Below are 22,192 nucleotides of genomic sequence, written 5' to 3' on the forward strand. Positions count from 1 at the left end.
TTGTTACAATTTTAATTGTTGTTGTAATTGTATAACCTTTTTAATAAAATAACTAATATATATATATATATATATACACACACACACACACACACACACACACACACACACACACACACACACACACACACAGATAGATGTAAACAAAATCTTAAAATGTCAATATAAGCCTTCTCTTTAGATAATTTTTATTGTGTTTTATTAGTGACACATTTGGGTAGAGAACATATTCCAAATCTGAAAATACAGTATGAGAACAAGTACTAGAAATGTTTACCTTGGATATTATACAATTTGCAAGCACAATTTGTGGAAAAACAACAACAACAACAACAACTGTGTTTCCACCTGTGAACCAATTATATATATATATGCCAATAATCAGTAAATAAGGAAACTAACAGGGAGTAATAAAGGTCAAACTCAAGGAACATAGACATGTTAACAAGAACACATTGAAACTAATCATAATCTTGACTGTTTATTTCATTTGATTTATTTGTTTACATGTTTTCCCTAGCATGTGAAATTTAGTTTTGTGCAAGTGCTCATTTTTTCTTGAAGGTGTTTGTACAATTGCATCTTGCAGATTGGTTTCAATAGATACTTATAATGAGAAGGATGTTTGTCTAAATGAAGATTTATTACACACATTAATTCTGACATGTTATTCCAGTGACAGCTGTCCAGCTGTAGTAATAATGTAATGAAGAGACTCAATAATCTTATTCTGATACATCAACACAGTTTCACTGATCCTTTATAAACAGTAAACCCAGGATAGAGTGGTTGAGTGAATGTGGTCTGGAATGTGTGTATGAGGCTCATTGTGTCAGAGACGCTGTAGAAGGACAGAGTTCCTGCACTGTGATCCACATACACTCCTATTCTATGCCTGGTGGACTTGACAGGGAGTTCAGTCTCTATGTTATTGTGTCTGAATGAGTAACTGGAGGAAGAGCAGTACAAACTCCAGGACTGATCATTACGTCCAAACACACACTCAATACCCCGACCCTTCCTGCTGATGCTTTTATATGACACTGATATATACACACGTCCGCTCCACTCAATCTCCCAGTAAGAGCGTTTTTCACACACACTCTCTCTAGACAACACCTGCTCCCACTCATCAAATCTGTCTGGATGATCAGGATACGACTGGACTGTGTCAGTGACAGTAATCATGTTGTTCCTCTCAGACAGACAGAGGCGTTTATTCATTGTGTTCAGATCCAGAGTGAGCTGATGGGAATCTGATTGAGAGAAAACACATCACAAGTAGGAATTATGAATTATGAATCTCTTCTTGTTCAAAATATCAGCAGGTTCCCAGTACAGTTTAATCATCATTTACTGTACATGATCAACTATAAAAAAAATTCTTCTATCATGTTATATCATGAACACACTCAGTGAGTTTCTCTGCGTGTTTTCTTACTGACTTACACTTTAGGAAGTCGTTCCTGGTCTTGGGAACAATGTTGGTGAAAGTTACTGTGGAAATCAACAGACATGAAGAGTGTGATTATCATCTTAAGAAAAAATGATCCTTGAATCAATTCCTAACACATTTCTAATATGATGTTCTAGATGATATTACATGGAGAAAAAGAGAGGAATTGCAAAAATCCTCAATTGAAAAGACAACATTTAGTTCAAATGATTACTTGCATAACTAATTTTAGACTGTAAAAATAACACGTTAAAAAAATGTGATTAATATTTACCCTCCATTGAACTGGCTCCAACAGGAGCAGGATCCTCAAAACTGCCCTCAGCCTGAGCTGTGTGAGAGAGAAAGAGTTTAGAATGAAAACATTGTTAAAACACAGTGAGATTAAACCACACAAACACATCAGCAAAGCAAAGAGCAAAGTTTAGGCTGAAAGCCAGTAGTTATTCATTTATATTGAAAACATTTACTCTGAGAGATTAATAATAGAAAGATAGTATAACAAATATATTTGTATTTTTTTTCTATTTTAATTATATTTAGAAAAATATTCTTTAGTTTTGCTTTTATTTTGTAAACAGCACATTTCATTTGAACTTTTATAAGTTATACATTTTAACAATTTATGCTTTTCTTACGCAGTATATTAGTCTTGTTTCCAGTCCAAATATCTAAAAATAATAACATCAAGAAGCATTTACTAGATGTGTAAAATGACATAAGAAATTATATCTTGTTTTCTGTCAGTCTAAATTAAGTGAGTTTTTTGCTTAAATCGAACTAAATTATCTGCCAATGGGGAAGGGAAAAAAACTTAACTCAAATGGAAAATAAGAAAAATTATCTTAATTCAAACGGAAAACAAGATTATTTTTGCAAGTGTGGTGTCACACCCTCCCTTTAAATAAATCTGGCGTTTTCAAATGTAAATATCTTTGTGAGCAATATATAATCAGTGTCTGCAGTGAGCTCTTTCGACGGCGCCTCACAAGCTCAGCTTCTTGTACTGTACGTCTTCCCGGCGGGAACACGGCAGCGGAGCGGCACGTTCACAATAGCAGCTTCTGAAGAGGTTTTCTATGGCGAAGAACCTTCTATGTCTGGCTTGTTCAGACGGTGATAAGCCAATGGTCTGAAGGAGAAAGATTCAGTGGAATTGGCTTTCGGTGCCACTTTACAAAGGAAGAGTGCCAACAGCTATTCATGCACTTGAACGCCATAGAAATGGCCTTTTCTCCTTTATGCTGAGCCACTGTTTTAACCTGTTACCTTGCTTGTGTTTGTTCTCTAACTGTTCAGCCACATGGTTCTGCTTCATCTTCCTCAGGATCTCCACCATGACCTTCACAGCCTCTTCTGGTCTAAAACGCTTCATTATCAGATCCACTGTGTCAAGAGGGTCTGCGTTTTCCAGAAAAGTACTTGGAGCACGGTAATGATTCTTGAAACGCCATTTAAACCTCTTCAGTTCCTCTGTGCTTAGATCATCCAGAGCCTCCAGAAGCAGATCTGAAACAGACGCCATCATCCTTCACTGATTCACTTCTGCAGGACAAGAAGATACACAAAGTCATCTGTTTTGTGTTTAACAGCTATAATTACTTTTAAAATAATAAAATATTGCCTTTTAGTTTTATTAAAGGGTAACTAAACCCTAAAACAACTTTTTTTAGTTAATAATCTATAAACTGGGGCCACCCTCATGTCCCCCTGAGACAAGAGATTTATGTATTTTTTGTCTGGAAAAAATCCTCAGATGACGCAAAATGACGATTTTGTCATTTTGCGTCATTGGAGGATTTTTTGGCCAGAGGCTAAAGACTACAGCCAGTAGTAGGGGCTGTCCCATCAACCCGCACATAGAGGGTGGCATCTCACTCACAGAATGTACACACAGTATCAGCCATCTTTCTTTGGAAGCTAAGCTAACAGGCTCTTGTTCTGTGGAGAAAGCTGAGTAGTAGGAGAAAAATGAGTAGTAGGGGTTACCACCCTCTTTTTCCCAGTTGATGTGTGTTTTAACATTGCTAAGAAAATTCCCGTTCCTCCGTGACAGATATGAGACCGGTGCGTCACACAGGTGTCGCTCATCAGTAATCACGCCACCGGCCTTGCCTCGTTCTCCCCCGGCCCTCAGTCTTGTCCTGCTCGCCACAGTAAACATAATGAATGGCGACTGTAGTACGGAAAAGCTGAATCCCGGACATTTTGGGCGATATCCCGGGCAGACTCGTCATGGAGATTCACTAGTAGCCTAACCTTGTTGTTTACTGCGCTCTCTTACCGGTAGGTGTGGCTTGGGAGTGGCCTTGTAGGGCAGCAAAGCAAGTGCATTCTGGGAGTTGTTGCCTTTCATTCACATCAGCCAAAAATACATTTTCTGGCTTTTCTCAGTCTAGAAAGCTCCAAATTCTAAAATAATTTCACATTTCATCTACATAAATGACCCATTTTAAATACACATTCATCTTTCCAGAAGTGAAGCATCCCTTTAATGCTGTTCATTGATTCAAGTAAATGTTTTGACATTTGAGTATAAAGTGTTTTAATTCTACAATATATGGTGTAAAAACGCCTGAGTGCTGCCCTCTTCAGGTTGAACGGTGGCTATTGCAGTTGAATTCTCCTATTGGAAGTTGTGACATCAGAGGGCACCAGCTCACCACGCCCTTGCCTACAGAGAGACGGGTCTCATGTGCACGTGTGTGTAGGTGTTTGATTAATTAAAGGGATAGTTCGATAGTAAATTAAAATATCTTGCTTCCGGCAACGGTCGACGCGCGTTCATGGCAGATGGATGCCGGTGTATGGATGGTGATGGATGCCGATGTAGTGTGGGAAACATTGTGACGTAGAAACGAAGTATAGCTAAATCAAACGCTACATCCTACATCATACGCCGGCATCCATCTGCCGTGAACGCGCGTCGACCGTTGCCGGAAGCAAGATATTTTCATTTATAAAGTTTTAAATATGTATATTTTTACGACAAAACCGCACGGATTACCCTCGGAAGGTCTTCGTTTATCCCGCTGGAGCCGGATGGATTACTTTTGTGAAGGATGCATGCACATTTTGGGACTTGAAGGAGGTGGACCCCATAGCTTCACATTATAACCACTGAAAGATCTAAGACATTTTCTAAAATAACTGAAAATGTGTTCGTCTGAAAAAAGATTGACATATGCATCCCGAACAGCTTGAGGGTGAGTAAATCATGGGCAGTGTTGGGGGTAATAACGGATTACAGTAACGATATAACTTTTTTGGGTAACGAAATAAAGTAACGAATTACACTAAAAATATCGGTAACTACACTACTTTACTAGACTATAGGAACATGCTTTCCTGCGTTACCCAAGCCATGTTTGCCTGCGTGTAAAGCTCTGGGGTCTCATTTATAAAGCGTGCGTACGCACAAAACGGGGCTGGAAACGTACGTACGCCAGTTCCCACGCAAAGGTTGTGATCTATAAAAAACAAAATTGACGGGAGAATGTGCGCACCTTTAAGCAAATTTTGAGCCGTGCGTACGCACATTCTGGAGACAAAGGGAATTGGCGACACCGATGGTGAGCTGGAGTTAAGTGTCTTTTTGGTCACTTTTAGACAGAAAATCTAAAGAAAATTAAACATATGATAATACAAATATAATTTCACTCACCAAGCCTGTCACTTGAAGCAAATATCCATCCCTTCTTAAATGTCTGCGCCAGCGAGCGCGTTGGGCCGTTTAGTGAAACTGACGCAAATAACAGTTTAAATAAATAAAATAATGATTTAAACTATGTTTTACTTCTGATATGAACATTTAGATTAAATATGCCATTGAATATTTATATACAAATATACAAATGAATGGAGTTAAGCACTTAAACATGAAATCATTACTGAGAAGTTACAACATTTCTATATTCAAATTAAATTAATAGAAATATTTGTTGTGTATGCGATGTTTTTGAACACTTTTCCTCTGGCATGCTGTGTTTTAATGTTTTAACCACAGAGATAATTGCTTATCATGATAATACCAGATTGTCTGAGAAAATACAACCCGAATTCCGGAAAAGTTGGGACGTTTTTAAAATTTTAATAAAATGAAAACTAAAGGAATTTCAAATCACATGAGCCAATATTTTATTCACAATAGAACATAGATAACATAGCAAATGTTTAAACTGAGAAATTTAACACTTTTATCCACTTAATTAGCTCATTTAAAATTTAATGCCTGCTACAGGTCTCAAAAAAAGTTGGCACGGGGGCAACAAATGGCTAAAAAAGCAAGCAGTTTTGAAAAGATTCAGCTGGGAGAACATCTAGTGATTAATTAAGTTAATTGATATCAGGTCTGTAACATGATTAGCTATAAAAGCTATGTCTTAGAGAAGCAGAGTCTCTCAGAAGTAAAGATGGGCAGAGGCTCTCCAATCTGTGAAAGACTGCGTAAAAAAATTGTGGAATACTTTAAAAACAATGTTCCTCAACGTCAAATTGCAAAGGCTTTGCAAATCTCATCATCTACAGTGCATAACATCATCAAAAGATTCAGAGAAACTGGAGAAATCTCTGTGCGTAAGGGACAAGGCCGGAGACCTTTATTGGATGCCCGTGGTCTTCGGGCCCTCAGACGACACTGCATCACTCATCGGCATGATTGTGTCAATGACATTACTAAATGGGCCCAGGAATACTTCCAGAAACCACTGTCGGTAGACACAATCCGCCGTGCCATCAGCAGATGCCAACTAAAGCTCTATCATGCAAAAAGGAAGCCATATGTGAACATGGTCCAGAAGCGCCGTCGTGTCCTGTGGGCCAAGGCTCATTTAAAATGGACTATTTCAAAGTGGAATAGTGTTTTATGGTCAGACGAGTCCAAATTTGATATTCTTGTTGGAAATCACGGACGCCGTGTCCTTCGGGCTAAAGAGGAGGGAGACCTTCCAGCATGTTATCAGCGTTCAGTTCAAAAGCCAGCATCTCTGATGGTATGGGGGTGCATAAGTGCATACGGTATGGGCAGCTTGCATGTTTTGGAAGGCTCTGTGAATGCTGAAAGGTATATAAAGGTTTTAGAGCAACATATGCTTCCCTCCAAACAACGTCTATTTCAGGGAAGGCCTTGTTTATTTCAGCAGGACAATGCAAAACCACATACTGCAGCTATAACAACAGCATGGCTTCGTCGTAGAAGAGTCCGGGTGCTAACCTGGCCTGCCTGCAGTCCAGATCTTTCACCTATAGAGAACATTTGGCGCATCATTAAACGAAAAATACGTCAAAGACGACCACGAACTCTTCAGCAGCTGGAAATCTATATAAGGCAAGAATGGGACCAAATTCCAACAGCAAAACTCCAGCAACTCATAGCCTCAATGCCCAGACGTCTTCAAACTGTTTTGAAAAGAAAAGGAGATGCTACTGTCACAGGTCGGGGTGGGCCAAGGCCAGACTGCACCCACCCCTGGGGACCGGGCACCGCCTCGAGGAGCGTGTCAAGGGACCAGACAGAGACAGAGGGTAAAAGAATAACAATTTCTTTATTGAATTAAAAGCAGGTAAATTTGAAAAGTCCTAATTAAAATCTCTCCTTCCGCCAGAAGCAATTCGATGGGTCCCTGGACCGGAGCGGGATGGACGTTCGTAGGCACCCTGCGGCTCGTCGAAGAGGAATCAGAGGAGGACACACACCACTCAGGTAAGCCACTGGGTAAGTGCTCTTTACAGGGCTCTCCAGGAAGTCTCGGCTACACGGACCCCATTCAGACTGGAACCAGGTAGGTACTCGCGGTGAGGATGGAACGAATGCCGGAGGCTGCCCAGAGGTAAGTGTCCAGGGGACGGGGGGATCCTCGACTCAGACGGGTCACAGGGACGCAGGTGGCGAGCGGGCCGGGCCAGGAGGGGACCATGAACAGCAGAACAACTCTTTAATCGAGGCACATGCCGTAGTTACTCTCTTTCCTTCTGGACAGTGGCAACACTTTACAACACGGGCATGGGGGATCACCCGGCAAGAGGACACTTCACTTTGGCTGTGCCCTGTAACGATACATCAGTATTCAATGGTTCAACAAGATGCGACACCCGACAATGATACCTTCTCTCCTTCTGAACAGGGCGGAGGCTTCCAGTGGGGACAGGTGGGGACCACCAGACGGAGAGGACGCTTTGAGGGAGACACTCCACTTGACTGTGCACTGTAACCAGGTAACAGGGTTCAACTTCTCATCAGCATATGGGACGTTCAATTGTAATACCTTCTCTCTTTCTGAACAGGACAAGCCTTCAAGGGGACAGGTGGGGACCACCAGACGGAGGAGACGCTTTGAGGGAGACACTCCACTTGACTGTGCACTGTAACCAGGTAACAGGATTCAACTTCTCATCAGCATATGGAACGTTCAATTGCAATACCTTCTCTCTTTCTGACAAGACAAGCCTTCTCGGGACAGGTGGGGACCACCAGACGGAGAGGACGCTTGAGTGAGACACTCCACTTCGGCTGTACGCTGTAACCAGGTAGCAGGGGTTAACTATTCAACAGCATATCAAATGTTCATTTCAAATACCTCTCTCTTTTCTGAACAGGACAGCAACTCTCGATAGAGCATGTGGGGGCCACCAGACTGGAAGAATGCTCTAAGCAGGGCACTCCACTTCAGCTGTACACTGTATCGATACAACAGGATTTTGACCATTCAGCAGTAATGAAACGTTCAGCTGCAATACCTTCTCTTATTCCGACCAGGGCAGCGGCTTTCGATCGGGACGTGTGGAGACCACCAGACGGGAGATTGCTCTAAGCACAACGCTCCAGTTCAACTGTACGCTGCAACAATGTAACAGGAATTAATGGATCAGCAGCATTCACAGAGCGGGACTGTCTCAAAGGGGAAGTTGGACGCTGGATGTAACAAACCCCGTTCAGAGACAGCGGGTGAAAGACTTTAGAAGAGAGTGCACAGCAGACTATTAATATTTCTCCACACGATAAACTTCACTCCACACACAAACCGTGTGAATCGTCACTTCAGGCACTGCATTCCACTCGCACACCGTGCATTCGGGCCAGCACTCACCCACCGGTCTTTTCTCCCACCAGATCGACTCTCGTCTCTCACACGGGCTCCACTTCTCTCAGAGACAGCCAAACGGGTGCAGTAATCGTCACATTCAGTGCAGGAAGAACAAAGGTTGGAGACAGATCATTAATTCACTCGGTGTAATACTTCACTCGTGCCACACACTTTCCAGACTCTCCACACCACTTCAGTGTCAGTGCATATAAACAACGGATCAAATACTCATCACTTTGCGTCTTTCCCACTGTTGACGATATCCCTTGGATTTTCGTTGATAAACTTCACTCTCTCGTTTCCATTTCTCGGCTTCAATCTTCGCCCTGCTTCACAGCCCAGCCTCAATACGAGCAGCCCACCGAACAAACACAGTATCTCACAGGAGGAGAACCAACCTCTCACGGGGGAGAAAGAACCACACCGACTGTCTGTTTCCTCTCTCCTTTTAAAGCCCCATCTTAATGCGCGTTCCTCTCACAGCACTCTGTAATTCTCCTGAACAGGACAGCGACTTTCGCTCAGGGCGTGTGGAGACCACCAGGCAATTTGGCCTCGCTGCCATAGCAACAGATTTCACGGTGTGATGAGACGACCATCCACAAGAGGTCTCCAAAAAAAATACTGCCTTCACGGGGATTTTACTCTCTCTCTTGATCTGGTTTTTGTCACACCGTGACACTACACCATGGTAAACATGCCCCGTCCCAACTATTTTGAGACCTGTAGCAGAAATCAAAATTGAAATGAGCTCATTTTGTGCATAAAATTGTAAACTTTCTCAGTTTAAACATTTGCTATGTTATCTATGTTCTATTGTGAATAAAATATTGGCTCATGTGATTTGAAAGTCTTTTAGTTTTCATTTTATTAAAATTTAAAAAACGTCCCAACTTTTCCGGAATTCGGGTTGTAGTTTTGTGCAAATAATGCCCAAGGCCTATCTGTTTCCATTAAAAATATAAATCAATTAAAAATACAATTTGGCCAGTGGAAAAGATTGAGAAAAACTTTCTCTGAAATGTATTTTACACTATTTGATTTATGTATTCAAAAACAAGGCAAGGATGGGCAACTACTTGATTTTTATTAATGTAATGTGTCTTGTACCGTTAAACGTTATCACGTGGATGAATAATCATATGCAAATGATATGCAGATGAGGATCTGCATAGTAAAATTAGGCGTTGTAAGCTCCATATATGGTTATTTCGGGTGGAGACGCATGTGCGCACAATCTTCCGCTGACTGGGATTTATAAAGTGAATTCTGCGCAGGTTCTGGCATACGAACGGTTTTATAAATCTGAATATTTTTTTGCCTACGGCATTTTTGGCTTTCGGGCGCACGTACACTTTTAGTAAGGTTCCTACGCACAGTTTTATAAATGAGACCCCTGATCTGTTTTTGGTGCGTGCATGTCTGTGTGTGTGTGTGTGTGTGTGTGTGTGTGTGTGTGTAGGGCTGGGTACCGAGTTTCGATACTTTTTTGGTACCGATCGAATTGCCTCGATACCATCGAGTATTGAAAAATGACATGTTGTTCGGTACCAGATTTCGATACCTAAGGGGTTAACTCGTCAACGTCAGTGCTCAAACAAATATATATGAAATGCACAACGACACACATAAAGTCGCTCACGCACATACATGTGTAGAGTTTGCATAACTCTACACACATGAGAAGCGCGGAACTCTCCGCGCACATACTCATATGAGACGCGCGCGCGCGCACACAAACTCTCCACGCGCATACGAGACGCGAGCAGCACACACACAAAACTCGTGCACATACTCAATGAGACGCGGACACACACACGCAATCTCTCCGCGAATATATTCATGAGACGCGAGCACACACACATAATACCTTAAAGATGTGGAAAAGTCGATCAAAAGTGTGGGTACATGCCAGGCTCGATGCCAACAGCGCGCAATGCAGTATTTGCGGTAAAATAATTGCTGCAAAGACCGATACCACGACAAATATGATGAAGACCTTGACAAATACACGGCCACGGAGTAAACATAATAGCAGAAACTTGCTTCGCCTTCGACTCGTAAATGAAGAGGTAACTTGTTGATCACTCTGACAGTGTTTATATTGCAATAATAACCTACTGAGTGTACACTGCCGTTCAAAAATGTGTTGGTTAGTCAGATTTTTTTTTTTTTTCAGTAAGGATGCATTAAAGTTATCAAAAGTGACATTAAAACGTGTAATGTTACAAAATATTTCATTTTTAAATAAATGCTGTTCTTTTGACATTTTTATTCATCAAAAAATCATGAAAAAAAAGTATCATAGTTTCCAAAATATTAAGCAGCAAACTGTTTTCATATTTCTGTAGAATCATGTGACACTGAAGTAAATGATTTTGAAAATTCAGCTTTGACATCACAAAAAAACAAAAACATTTTGAAATATATTCAAATAAGATTTTACATTGTAATACTATTTCACAATATTACAAGTTTTACTGTATTTTTTATTTTTTTTAAAAATTCAGCTTTGGAGAGCATGAGCTCTTTATAAAACATTTTTTGTTCCTTTGTGCACTGGCTAAGGAGCATGAGTCAAACTGAAAAAATAAAACCAATATTTTCTGAGGTAATGTGTTATGTAATCTTGTTAAAATGGATTTCATAAAATTGGTATCGAAAAAAGTATCGTTAGGAACCGGTATCGAAACTGAGGTATCGAAAATGGCACCGGATCGAAAGATTTTGAACGATACCCAGCCCTATGTGTGTGCGCGCGCGCGCGTGCGCTTGCACCATTATCATAGAGACCGATTTGAGTGACATAGCTGCTGGTGCGAAGGGGAGCGGGAAACGGAGACGGAGACGGAGACAGGGGGTTTCGGCCAGTGGCGATATTCACATTACTTTCAGTTTATTGCTCGAAAGGACAAAAATGTTCGCGTGAAATGCGCCCAGGCAGCAAGTACTGGCCATCGGGACTACCGGGAGATTCCCATTAGGCTGACGTGCCTTTTGGGCCGACATCTCATACTTTTTTTTTCTTTTTATGTTTATTTATTTATTTTTTTGTCTTAACGGACCATAAAACTCGTACATCGGCGGCCCATTCCCATTATATTTTTATTAGTTTTCAGAATATATTTCAATGTATTTTTTCTGTATGGGTCCCCAAAAGTGTCAAAATATATGTGGCATATATTCCAAATACATTGAAATATATTCTGAAATATAACAAAAGTATATGATGTTATGTTAAGTGTTAAGTAAGGGATAATGTATAGAGGCGGTCGTTATAACAACCCCTTCAGGCTGATTCAAGACCCCGACGCGAAGTTCAGCCTGTCGGGGTTGTTATTCGCTATAACGACCGCCTCACTATACATTATCCCGCTTATTACATGGCTACCTACAAAATAAATAAATAATTTGACACAAATTATTTATTTAAAAAGGAGTTTATTGATTTAAAAATGATTGTATTGCTTCCGCCAAAGAAAATAGTCCGTTCCGCGTCCATAGCAACGCGCTGTTTTTCATGGCAACGGTCTGTTATACTTCGCAGCGGTCTGTTATCAAGAAATAACAGACCGCATTCTACATTGGAATTCAGCCAAGCCATGTAATAAATATATTTATTGGGCCAATTTCAAATATTTGCATATATTCCAAAATATATTTCAAATATATTTCTTTTGTGTATGGGGTGTCATGAGAGTAGGAACCCATTACCCATTTTTTTTTTTTTTTTTTTTATTGAAAGGATCCCCATTAGCTACAGCCGTGCTGCAGCTATTCTTCCTGGGGTCCTGAAAAATATGTACATAAACAAAAAAGAAAAAAGTCATTAAAAATACAACAAGTAATTGGAAAAGGTAAATACACATACACATATACACCTACATTTACACATGTATAACAAATCAACGTACATATGTACCCTCATACGGGCATGAAATATACACACATATAAAAACACATTCATACACATACGCCTATAAATATACCTACACATGTGCATGTACACACATATTCACACACATATATAAATAAATATAAACAGTCAGATGTATTATTTTGATAGATGCTGTTTTACATATAATTAAAATTTATATGTAAACCCAGTAACACATTATTTCCACATCTGCATGTAGTTGACGATTGCCGTAATTTACTATAAATTTAACGAGACGCGTTTGTAAACCATGTTTTCCGTCAAAATAAAAGATCATGTGCTTGTATCTCTTTCAAGTATAGAAATTAGTACAAAACTAATTATGAAAGTTTCCTTTATTTTTCAGTGCATTTGTTTTACAATACATGTCTATTAGTGTGCTATTATTATTATGACCAAAATACATGCCATTTTGTATGGCTACTACATTTATAAACACTATGCGGACAGGCTAAGTGATGATAGGGCTATGATGTTTGTCCGTATCTACAGGGTAAATTAAGAAATGGGAAAGTAAAGTAATAAGCAGTGAAGTTACTTTCAAATTAAGTAACTAGTAAAGTAATCTCATTACAATTTACAGAAGTAAACTAGTAACTTATTACTTTTTTTGAGTAACTACCCCAACACTGATCATGGGTTAAATATCATTTTTGGCCGAACTATCCCTTTAAGTTCACCAGTTCTGAGTTCTTTAGATTCTTTTGACCACAATACTGGACAGCACGAAACAGTTAATGATCATCGAAATCAAACTGGGTGGCTTGCCATCCAGCCATTTGGTCAAAGACTATAGAGACAAATTTCCAATACACAAAGGACCCACAAACTTTCCCAAATGTTTATAGTATTTCTCCATGTCCCTACGTTTTATTAGTTATGACTAGTTATGATTCTTTAGTTATGTTAGAGTATGATGCATCACTGCTTTAATGTCTTCAAATCCCCTCATTCTTGGTATCAAAAGAATCATCTTTTGATTTTATAATCAATGGTGTACAAAATGTTACGATTAATTGCATCATGATATTTGTACCATACTTTTGTGTAAAGACTGCACAAATTCTCCATGCCAACATGAACATGCAAATGTAGATAAGATGAACTCCCAGTCATCTTGGATTGGTCACCTCAACAAATGGGTGTGAACTGATAGGACCTTTAAGAGTATCTGATTAGTTCAGATCTTCGCTCAATCTCTTTGAGACAACATTCTCCTGTCTTCTTCCGGCAACTTCATCATCAAGTTAACTTCTTTGGATTCAATGTGGGACACCACAAGAACCCAAACGAACGCTTCAGCGCACTCCTGGTGAAATCATCAATAATCTCAAGAATCTCCTGCATCTGGACTTGTTCAGCAACTGAAGTCAATGCAGGTACCCATTCGCAGCCTTAAGATGTGTTCCTAAGTTACTGTGCCCCTTCAAGGTGACCCTGATTCTCTGATGTTTCTCGTAGGTTGTAGTTTACTGATTGTAATCTTGCCATTCTCTTCTCTCTCTCTTTCTTCACTTTTCTTTTCTGTATACAATCTTTGCTTAGTTTAGTTGTGTGTGTAGTCTACCGTAGTTTAATTTATTAAACCCTTATATCGATGCTTTATTGTCTCTGTGTTTGCCAAATATCGAAGTCAATTAAACATCTTGATCTAGCGATACCTGATATTACCCTGCTAGAACTTGGAAATGGTTATTCCTTCTTGTCCAGGAAGATAATATATTTCCTAGAATTAATAATTGATTATGCTTTCTGTTCATTGGATGAACTGATTAAATAATTGTACTATTAATTCTTTTACAGTCAATTCTAAAAACAATTCTAAAAACATAAACATATATATAATATATATATATATTAGGGATGCACGATGATATCGGCACAACATCGGTATCGGCCGATAAAAGCTTTAAATGACCATCATCGGCATCGGCCGATATGATCATTTCTGCCGATGAGCCTTGCCGATAGGGTGGCGTTTCCTATGTGCACGTGACGACCGTACTTGAGGGCCAGCAACTTAACATGTGGAGGCATTTTGAGCATGAGCGTCAGTTTGGTTTGCTGGGGACAGAGACGCATTCGCCAGTGCATTTTCAGAAGTGCTGGGTACAATGGCAGTAATTTTTTCTCTTTAGTGCTGATCATGTTTTGAAAGATGATGTCCTGTAGCTTACTAATGTAAACTCTCCAAGCTATATGCTCTCCACAGAGCATAAACTATTCATTTTATTTTATTTTTCGTGTTCGCATTTATGAAGAAAAACAGTGACAGTTAACGGTTGCGGACGCGAGCGCGCTGAAAGCGCCACTAAAAGAGACTGCTTTAAAACTTCCACAAAGACCTCAAACAGAAAGCTCAAAGCCTTTCTAAGTGAATTTCGTTTTGTATTAATTTTATCTTAATTTTAATCAATGTTTCATCAACCAAATTGCCTGGATTTTATAGCTAAATAATAAGTAAAGCAGATAATAGATATCACGACACGGAGGTCCGCGATTGAACTGGAGCTAGTCTCATAAATGAAACGAAACTCAGCATAGCCTACTTGCCTCACAGACCTGAGAAATATATCTATTATCTATTCTACAGAACGCTTGAAGTCATATTTTTAAACAGAACAATTCAAAAGAAAAAAAACTATGTAATTCGAAATGTGCATTTCTCTCTGGCGCGTTCATACTGCGAAGATCGCGAGTCATCGACAACTTCATCTTTGCAGCCGACACAGAAAACACTTGTTTATTAATAAACAATTCAAATGTCTCCTTGCTATATTTGACATATTCATAAAATCATTACTTTTGTGGTTCATAACTTGTGACAGCTTTTAGTTGCTTTATTGGCAGCGCCACACTTACATGTTACATGTTACATGAACGGGTCACCACTGCATCAGCACCGAAAACAGGGGAGCATTTGGTAGACCTGTTAAAGTAGAAGATGTACATTTTTTATTTGAAAATGTATTTTTATTTATTTTACTCCTAAGGACTGAAGTTTGAAGTCTGAACTTAAAAATAAAATGTGGCACTGGCATATCATGTATTCTTAATTTGCCTATTTTTCAGGGGTGAATGTCTGTCTACATTTGTAAAATTACACATTTATGGTAGAATCAAATGTTGTTTTGTTTGTCTTGTGTATTGCCTTATCTACAACACATGAGTGTAAAAAGGTAGTACAGGAGAGAGACTTGGATTTCTCTTCAGTAAAATTAAAGTGTAAATATATCAGGGGGAAAATGTGTATATCGGTATCGGCATCGGACAAAATTAGTTTGAAAATATCGGCATATCGAATATCGGCCAAAATGCAATATCGTGCATCCCTAATATATATATATATATATATATATGTATGTATGTGTGTGTGTCAATAATCTGTTTGGCTGAATTTATGTGAATTGATTATTGATGCTGTGATATACTGTATATGTGTGCCTATTTTAATACAATCTTTGCAATCTTTTAATTCCTTTAATTCCCCTTACAATAATGGACAAAAAAAAAAAAGGGTTTCCATGTGCTACAATCTTAACGCATTTACCTCGTTAATAGAGATGGGTCTCGTTTGGTTTTTTTCCGATACTAGTGCCAAATCAATACTTGGTAACTTTAGAATACTGTTTCTTACTTACTGCATTACTAATAAGGAATTATTGAAGAACTAATAGGTAATTCTTCATTAACTACTTCTTCACTACTGTTGACTACTAAGGAAAATGTGTTAACTAATCAGTATGTAATATAATTGTATGATTGTGTTAAAGGATTAGTTCACTTTTAAAAAAACTTTACTGATAATGTACTCACCCCCATGTCATCCAAGATGTCCAAGTCTTTCTTTCTTCAGTCGAAAAGAAATTAAGGTCTTTGATAAAAAACATTTCTGCATATAATGGACTTCAATGGGCCCCAAACGGTTCAAGGTCCAAATGACAGTTTCAGTGCAGCTTCAAAGTCCCGTTCTTCGTGATCCCATGTTTCAAACTTTAGTTAGTGTGTAATGTTGTTGTTAGAGTATAAATAATATCTGTAAAATTATAAAGCTCAAAGTTCAATGCCAAGCGAGATATTTTATTTAACAGAAGTTGACAACAAAAAAACGTCTGGATTGGACTACACCCCTCTACTTCCTGCTTTGGTGATATCACCAGAACAGTGTTTAGACTAACCTCCGCCCACAGGAATACAGGCGTATTGATGGCGAAATGTCAACAGACGTGGTTGTTTATCTATAATCGGATACCGCAAAAGTTTAAATCGAAGTTGTTAGTTTGCTCTGTCCATTTCACCACGGACAGTTTTTCTAACCTGGGTTAATATCAAGCAGGCTTCTCTCAGCGTTTCATACTAACAAAGGGCGCAATTTTAACTATATTCCAGCAAGCGGTAAGTAGTGATTTACTATGGAAGTAGCGATCAACTTCACATCGTTTCTCTTAGTAGGATGAAAATAATCTTACTTAAACTGTGATTAATATACAGAAAGCGATCAAAGAACAATCCCTTTCCAATCGCCCAAGCTGTCAATCACACAGCGCGAGTTTATATGGACACTTGCCAAAACTCGTTATGAAATCAATGACGCGGTTACACTGCACAACGAAGCTCTTACTGTATTTATATGCCTCATGTTTGCATTGGTGAAATCATTAGTGAGTGCAGAAACTGCGTTGCAATGATAAGATCTTTTTTCACGCGATCAACAGACTGTCATCTGCTCAATGCTCATCATCACTGCAATTTTTTATGTGATTGAAATAGATCTAAATACTTAAACTTCTCACGATTCGTTAATCCCGATAACTGTAATAGTAAAAACGTATAATAGCTGTAATAGTAAAAGTTTTCCAGATAGTTCCACATGTAATGCCAGATATTTCATATGCAAGCATGTCAGCCAATCACAGCAGAGGGCGTTTACACTGAAGTCTCACAGCAGACACGCCCCCTCAAACAGAGCGTTCAAACCAGGGAATGAAATCAGGCTAGGAAATATGCCTTTTATTTCTAAATTATAACAATTTTTGATCTAAAAAACATACTAACATTATAAGGGCACCCCTGGAAACATGATAAAATAATAAAAATAATACATGGAATGGGACCTTTAAAAGACACCAGACGATAAATAAGGGTCTTATCTAGCGAAACGATCAGTCATTTAAAAAATAAATTAAAAAGTTTAAGTTTTATAAGCACAAATGCTCGCCTTGCTCTGTTCTGTGATGCGCGTTCGTCATGTAATATGCAATTACGTTGAAAAGGTCACGCTTTTCTGTCATGACGAAAATTTTCTTTAAGGCTTTTTAATATTAAAACACCCAGGATACGCACACGAAATGGGCATTTTAAACGATAAACTGACACAAATACATTTGAAAATGTGTATATGGTCCTCCTTCCGCACATTTGTAAACACTGACTCGGTACTTCCGCCTACGTCAAGTGTGACCTTTTCATCGTAATTGCGTATTACGTGACGTCACGAACGTGCATCACAGAAAAGAGCAAGGCGAGCATTTGTGCTTTTAAAAAAATAAATTAAAAAGTTTAAGTTTTATATGACTGATCGTTTCGCTAGATAAGACCCTTATTCATCGTCTGGTATAGTTTAAAGCCCATTATAAGTCCATTATATGGAGAAAAATCCTGGAATGTTTTCATCAAAAACCTTAATTTCTTTTCGACTTAAAGACATGGACATCTTGGATGACATGGGGGTGAGTATATTATCAGCAAAAAAATTTTTTTAAAGTGAACTAATCCTTTAAGTAAGAGTTAGTTAATCAATAATGAATGATTGATAATGAATCCTGTCATACCTCCTGAAGAACTACTATTAATTATCTACTAATTAAAGGCATTATCCTCACAACTATGTTACTTTCTAGAAAGAAATGATATCTGTGAGGATTTCCAGTCAGGATTTAGACCGTTCCATAGTACTGAGACTGCCCTCATTAGAGTCACAAATGATTTGCTCTTATCATCCGATCGTGGTTGTGTCTCTCTATTAGTGTTACTCGATCTTAGTGCTGCATTTGACACCATTGACCACAACATTCTTTTAACCCTCTGGGGTCTGGGCTGTTTTTGGGGCCCTTGAGATGTTCTGACATGCCCTGACATTTGTGCTTTTTTCAGTTGCTTATAAACATATTAATGGCAAAGGTGTAAATTCACTCTATAAAGCACAAACAGGGCTACAATAATATGTGAGCCACGTGTATGTACATGTTTTCATTTTTGAGAGAATAATGTTTATGCATGGATATTGAAAAAACTCAAATTTCTGAAATAAGGCCACAAAACACATAGTAAATATGTGTCAATAAGACTTTTGACTAATGGATGTCGTCGCCTATAGTATTTTCTTCAAAATTATGTGAAAATAGTCTTGCTTTAGCGTTCAAATAAAACCATACATTGATTTAATTGATCCCACCCACTCTGCATAATGACTCTGCATAATGAGTCATTCATTCAGGTGTGAAACTGACTGAGCCACAATGCAAGGACAAAAAGATATATTTAGAAGAAGACTTATATTGACCATTTAAGATTTTGCTTACATCTATCTTGTAAATATGTTTTGCTATTTTATTAAAAAGGTTACAATTACAACAATAATTATTAATATTTGTTTTTTATATAAATTACTTCATTTAAAAGAAGAGAATTCAAGCTTCATGCCTGTGTGTCTGAATGCCTGATTGACTGAGTATTCGCTGAGTTATTGTTCATTTTCGGACGCGTTTCAGAATGGACTACACTGACAGAGAGAAGGCAGAACTCGCATCATGTTTATTTTTCTTTATTTGGCAAAAAGCACAACACTTTGTTTTTATTGTGAGTATACACAAAAATAATACACATTTAACAGAATCGATAAATGTATGAAACTTGTTTTGTAAAATCAAAGTCAAAAGAGTATTTCGGGTCTCAATTCAACTCATAAGGAAAAAAGCGAGCAGATCACGCCGGCGTGATCTCCGACCTCTAAGGGTTAATATGTTCAAATTTTAAAGTAATTATAAGTAGTCTAAATACAAAACACAACACATTTACACTACAAATTCACAATAAAACCTAAGCCACCTAACCCAAATTCAATAATCTAACACTAAATAACACTATAATAACAGCAGAGTCTGTGTTCTTGGTAAGCCACAAACCAGCTGTAAAGTTCAGCAGTTGTTTCCACATGTTCTGCGTTCTCTGGCCAATACGAGCCCTCTCCTGACTCACTGCATGTCCTGCTCACGGTGAGCACTATTCTAGAGCGCATCCCCTTAACACACAGATCTGTCTGAAACACTGAGGTGTGTGTCCCAGCTGGCTACAGGTTTAGCGTGAGAACGCAAAAGATTTGAAAACAATATCTAATTCTCCCATCCAAATATTTCCCAGCACCACGTCTGAGCTGGTTTGGGCTGAAAACATGAAATGCGAGAGTTTAATGGGTATAAACCGAATGTCAAACGTTAAACTAACTTTACCGCTGTGTCTTACGGCGGACAAGAGGTTCATAAACGCTTCTCATGTTTGGGAAGATGTTTAACGCGTGTTGCTTTTTCAAATGCACGTTATAATCGACTCAAACTCAGTGCTTTCAGAGACAGAGCAGCGTTTACTACTGATCACAGAACAGCTCTTCACTGACACGCTGTGCATTAAAAATAATCTCAGACTTCCTGATTTCATAATCGCAATAAACCAAATCAGTTTAAACACAATTTGCATGTTAATTACCCAGATATCGCAATATAAAAATGTGATCGTATCGTTGATGTAAACGATTTGATTAGCGATATAGAGTTAGTTTCAGCTTACTGTATAGGCACTGAGCAAAATGATGTCCAAAAGATGTATTTTTTTAACATCTTTGTCACAAAAGTCGTGCGTTGAAAAGACGTCCACTGAGGAGCCAGAACGAAAGTTTTTTTGACGTCTTTTTTAGACGTGTTCTGCACATGCAATATAGATGTTCATGGATCCTCCATTCAAGGTTAAAAACTAGTTCAAATGTGGTCATTGTAGACATATTTTCAACGTCCTATAAGGTCTCATTTAGATATAATTTATACTGTTTCTAGACCAAATTAACACTTGAACACTTGATTCAATTAAAACTGTTGTTTATTTTAATGTAATTTCCATTTGTAACTGCAAAGCAACTCACAGACAGTTTGTGTTAGATCACACATCTTTGGATCATGAGAGAAACCAGATCTGAAGAAAAGACTTTGTTGCTATTCCAATGCAGCTTATAGCTTGTTTTTAGGATTCATCACTGTGGAGTATATGTATCAATTGTATTAATAGCCTAAATGACAGTTTTGTACTTATTTCATCTGTTAACTCTCACTCATTCCTGCTCACTCATTGCATAGCATTGCATAGCATTAGTGGATATAAGGAACAGGAGTTAGTATATATATTTTAGCCTTGTACGGAGGATCCATGAACGCCTATATCAGAGGGGCAGAACATGTCAAAAAAAACGCATAAAAACGTTCATTCTGGTTCTCCTCAGTCACTGACGTCTTCTCAACATAAGTCATGAAATCATTTTGCTTAGTGTTTCACCCTAAAATGTAAATTCTGTCATCATGTACTCAACCTCATGTCGTTTCATACTTAAGACTTTCGTTCAACTTTCAAACACAAATGAAGATATTTCAGGGAAAAGAAAACAATCAGGAAGAAGAGAACGGAGCGACTGACGTCCCATTAAAACACCACGCGTGTGTTATTCTCTGCCAGTCTGAACATGATAACATGAGGGAAATTATACAGATCATTCAGTCGACCTGACGGATTATTTGTAGCTGATGATTTGTTTCAGTCTTTGTGAGGTGAACTTCCCCAGACCGGAAGTGCCTCACCTGTTATAACACGCAGTCGACTCGTTAGGAAAAAGCGTGGATATAATCCCATCTAATGACGACACAAATATCACAACATCGTGGAAGTTATTATGAGAAGGACAACGCTGAACTCACCATTTATGATGGAACTGTTTTGGTTTACGGTAGTCTTAAAATGGCGTCTTATCTGAAGATGAAGGCCAGCTTTCAGTTTCGATTTCTTCTTCTTCTCTTGTTTATTGACGGTTGGGAAACCAGCTTTAGGCGCATTAGCGCCACCACAACTCGAGTGGACGAGAACGGAACTGCGAGTTTATCTCTCACAACTCGAGACTGAAGGCAGGAATGAAGCGGAGAGAGAATCCAAATGCAAGCATTACTTTTAATAAAACAAACAGGTAAGGATGGCTGACGCGAAACAGTCGTTCCAAAGCTTTGCGAGATCCCGAAGCGCAGATGTGTCGAAACACTGATCCGAAGCGTGATTCGAAACACCCATGTCACGTGACTATGACCAAACGAAGCCTCGAAGTGTTTCACTAAGTGTTTCATCAGGTGTGGTCCGCCGAATCAGCGTTTGATTGACACGGTCGGGAACAGACCACACAATCGCACATCTGTATAAAAGTGAAATAAACGCATTTTGACCTCGTGGGTTTTTGTGAGAGGAGTTTGACTTTGAGATAGCGGATTTTTGGTGATATAGTGACATAGTGCGATTTGATTATTTATAGGCTATTTAGGCTTACATTTAAATTTACACAACACATTGACTAATAGGCTAGAGACAGACAGAGTATACATATAGTGACACATTAATAGATATAAATATATATAT

General features: G+C 38.6%; 1 protein-coding gene across 1 annotated transcript; it reads right to left on the bottom strand.

The window, feature by feature from the left end:
• Positions 1–153: 153 nt before the first annotated feature.
• LOC308689491 (tripartite motif-containing protein 16-like) lies at positions 154–21,582 on the bottom strand. Its single transcript, XM_081363221.1, has 5 exons — positions 21,490–21,582; positions 2,726–3,001; positions 1,731–1,787; positions 1,450–1,497; positions 154–1,256 (listed from the first exon to the last, which is right to left on the bottom strand). The coding sequence occupies exons 2-5, from the start codon at positions 2,982–2,984 to the stop codon at positions 739–741; spliced, it is 882 nt and encodes a 293-aa protein (XP_081219347.1). The 5' UTR covers positions 2,985–3,001; positions 21,490–21,582; the 3' UTR covers positions 154–738.
• Between the last annotated feature and the right edge of the window lie 610 nt (positions 21,583–22,192).

This window comes from Scardinius erythrophthalmus (genome assembly GCF_964197995.2).
Source record: "Scardinius erythrophthalmus genome assembly, chromosome: 4".
NCBI lineage: Eukaryota > Metazoa > Chordata > Actinopteri > Cypriniformes > Leuciscidae > Scardinius > Scardinius erythrophthalmus.

What these genes read in the sequence shown, in the direction of transcription:
- LOC308689491 (XM_081363221.1), bottom strand. Translation starts at nt 2,984, where the DNA reads ATGATGGCGTCTGTTTCAGATCTGCTTCTGGAGGCTCTGGATGATCTA. An exon ending in AGAGAACAAACACAAGCAAG is followed by an intron (nt 1,788 to 2,725) that starts GTAACAGGTTAA and finishes TCTCTCACACAG; the next exon opens with CTCAGGCTGAGGGCAGTTTT. An exon ending in CAGGAACGACTTCCTAAAGT is followed by an intron (nt 1,257 to 1,449) that starts GTAAGTCAGTAA and finishes TCTCTCAATCAG; the next exon opens with ATTCCCATCAGCTCACTCTG.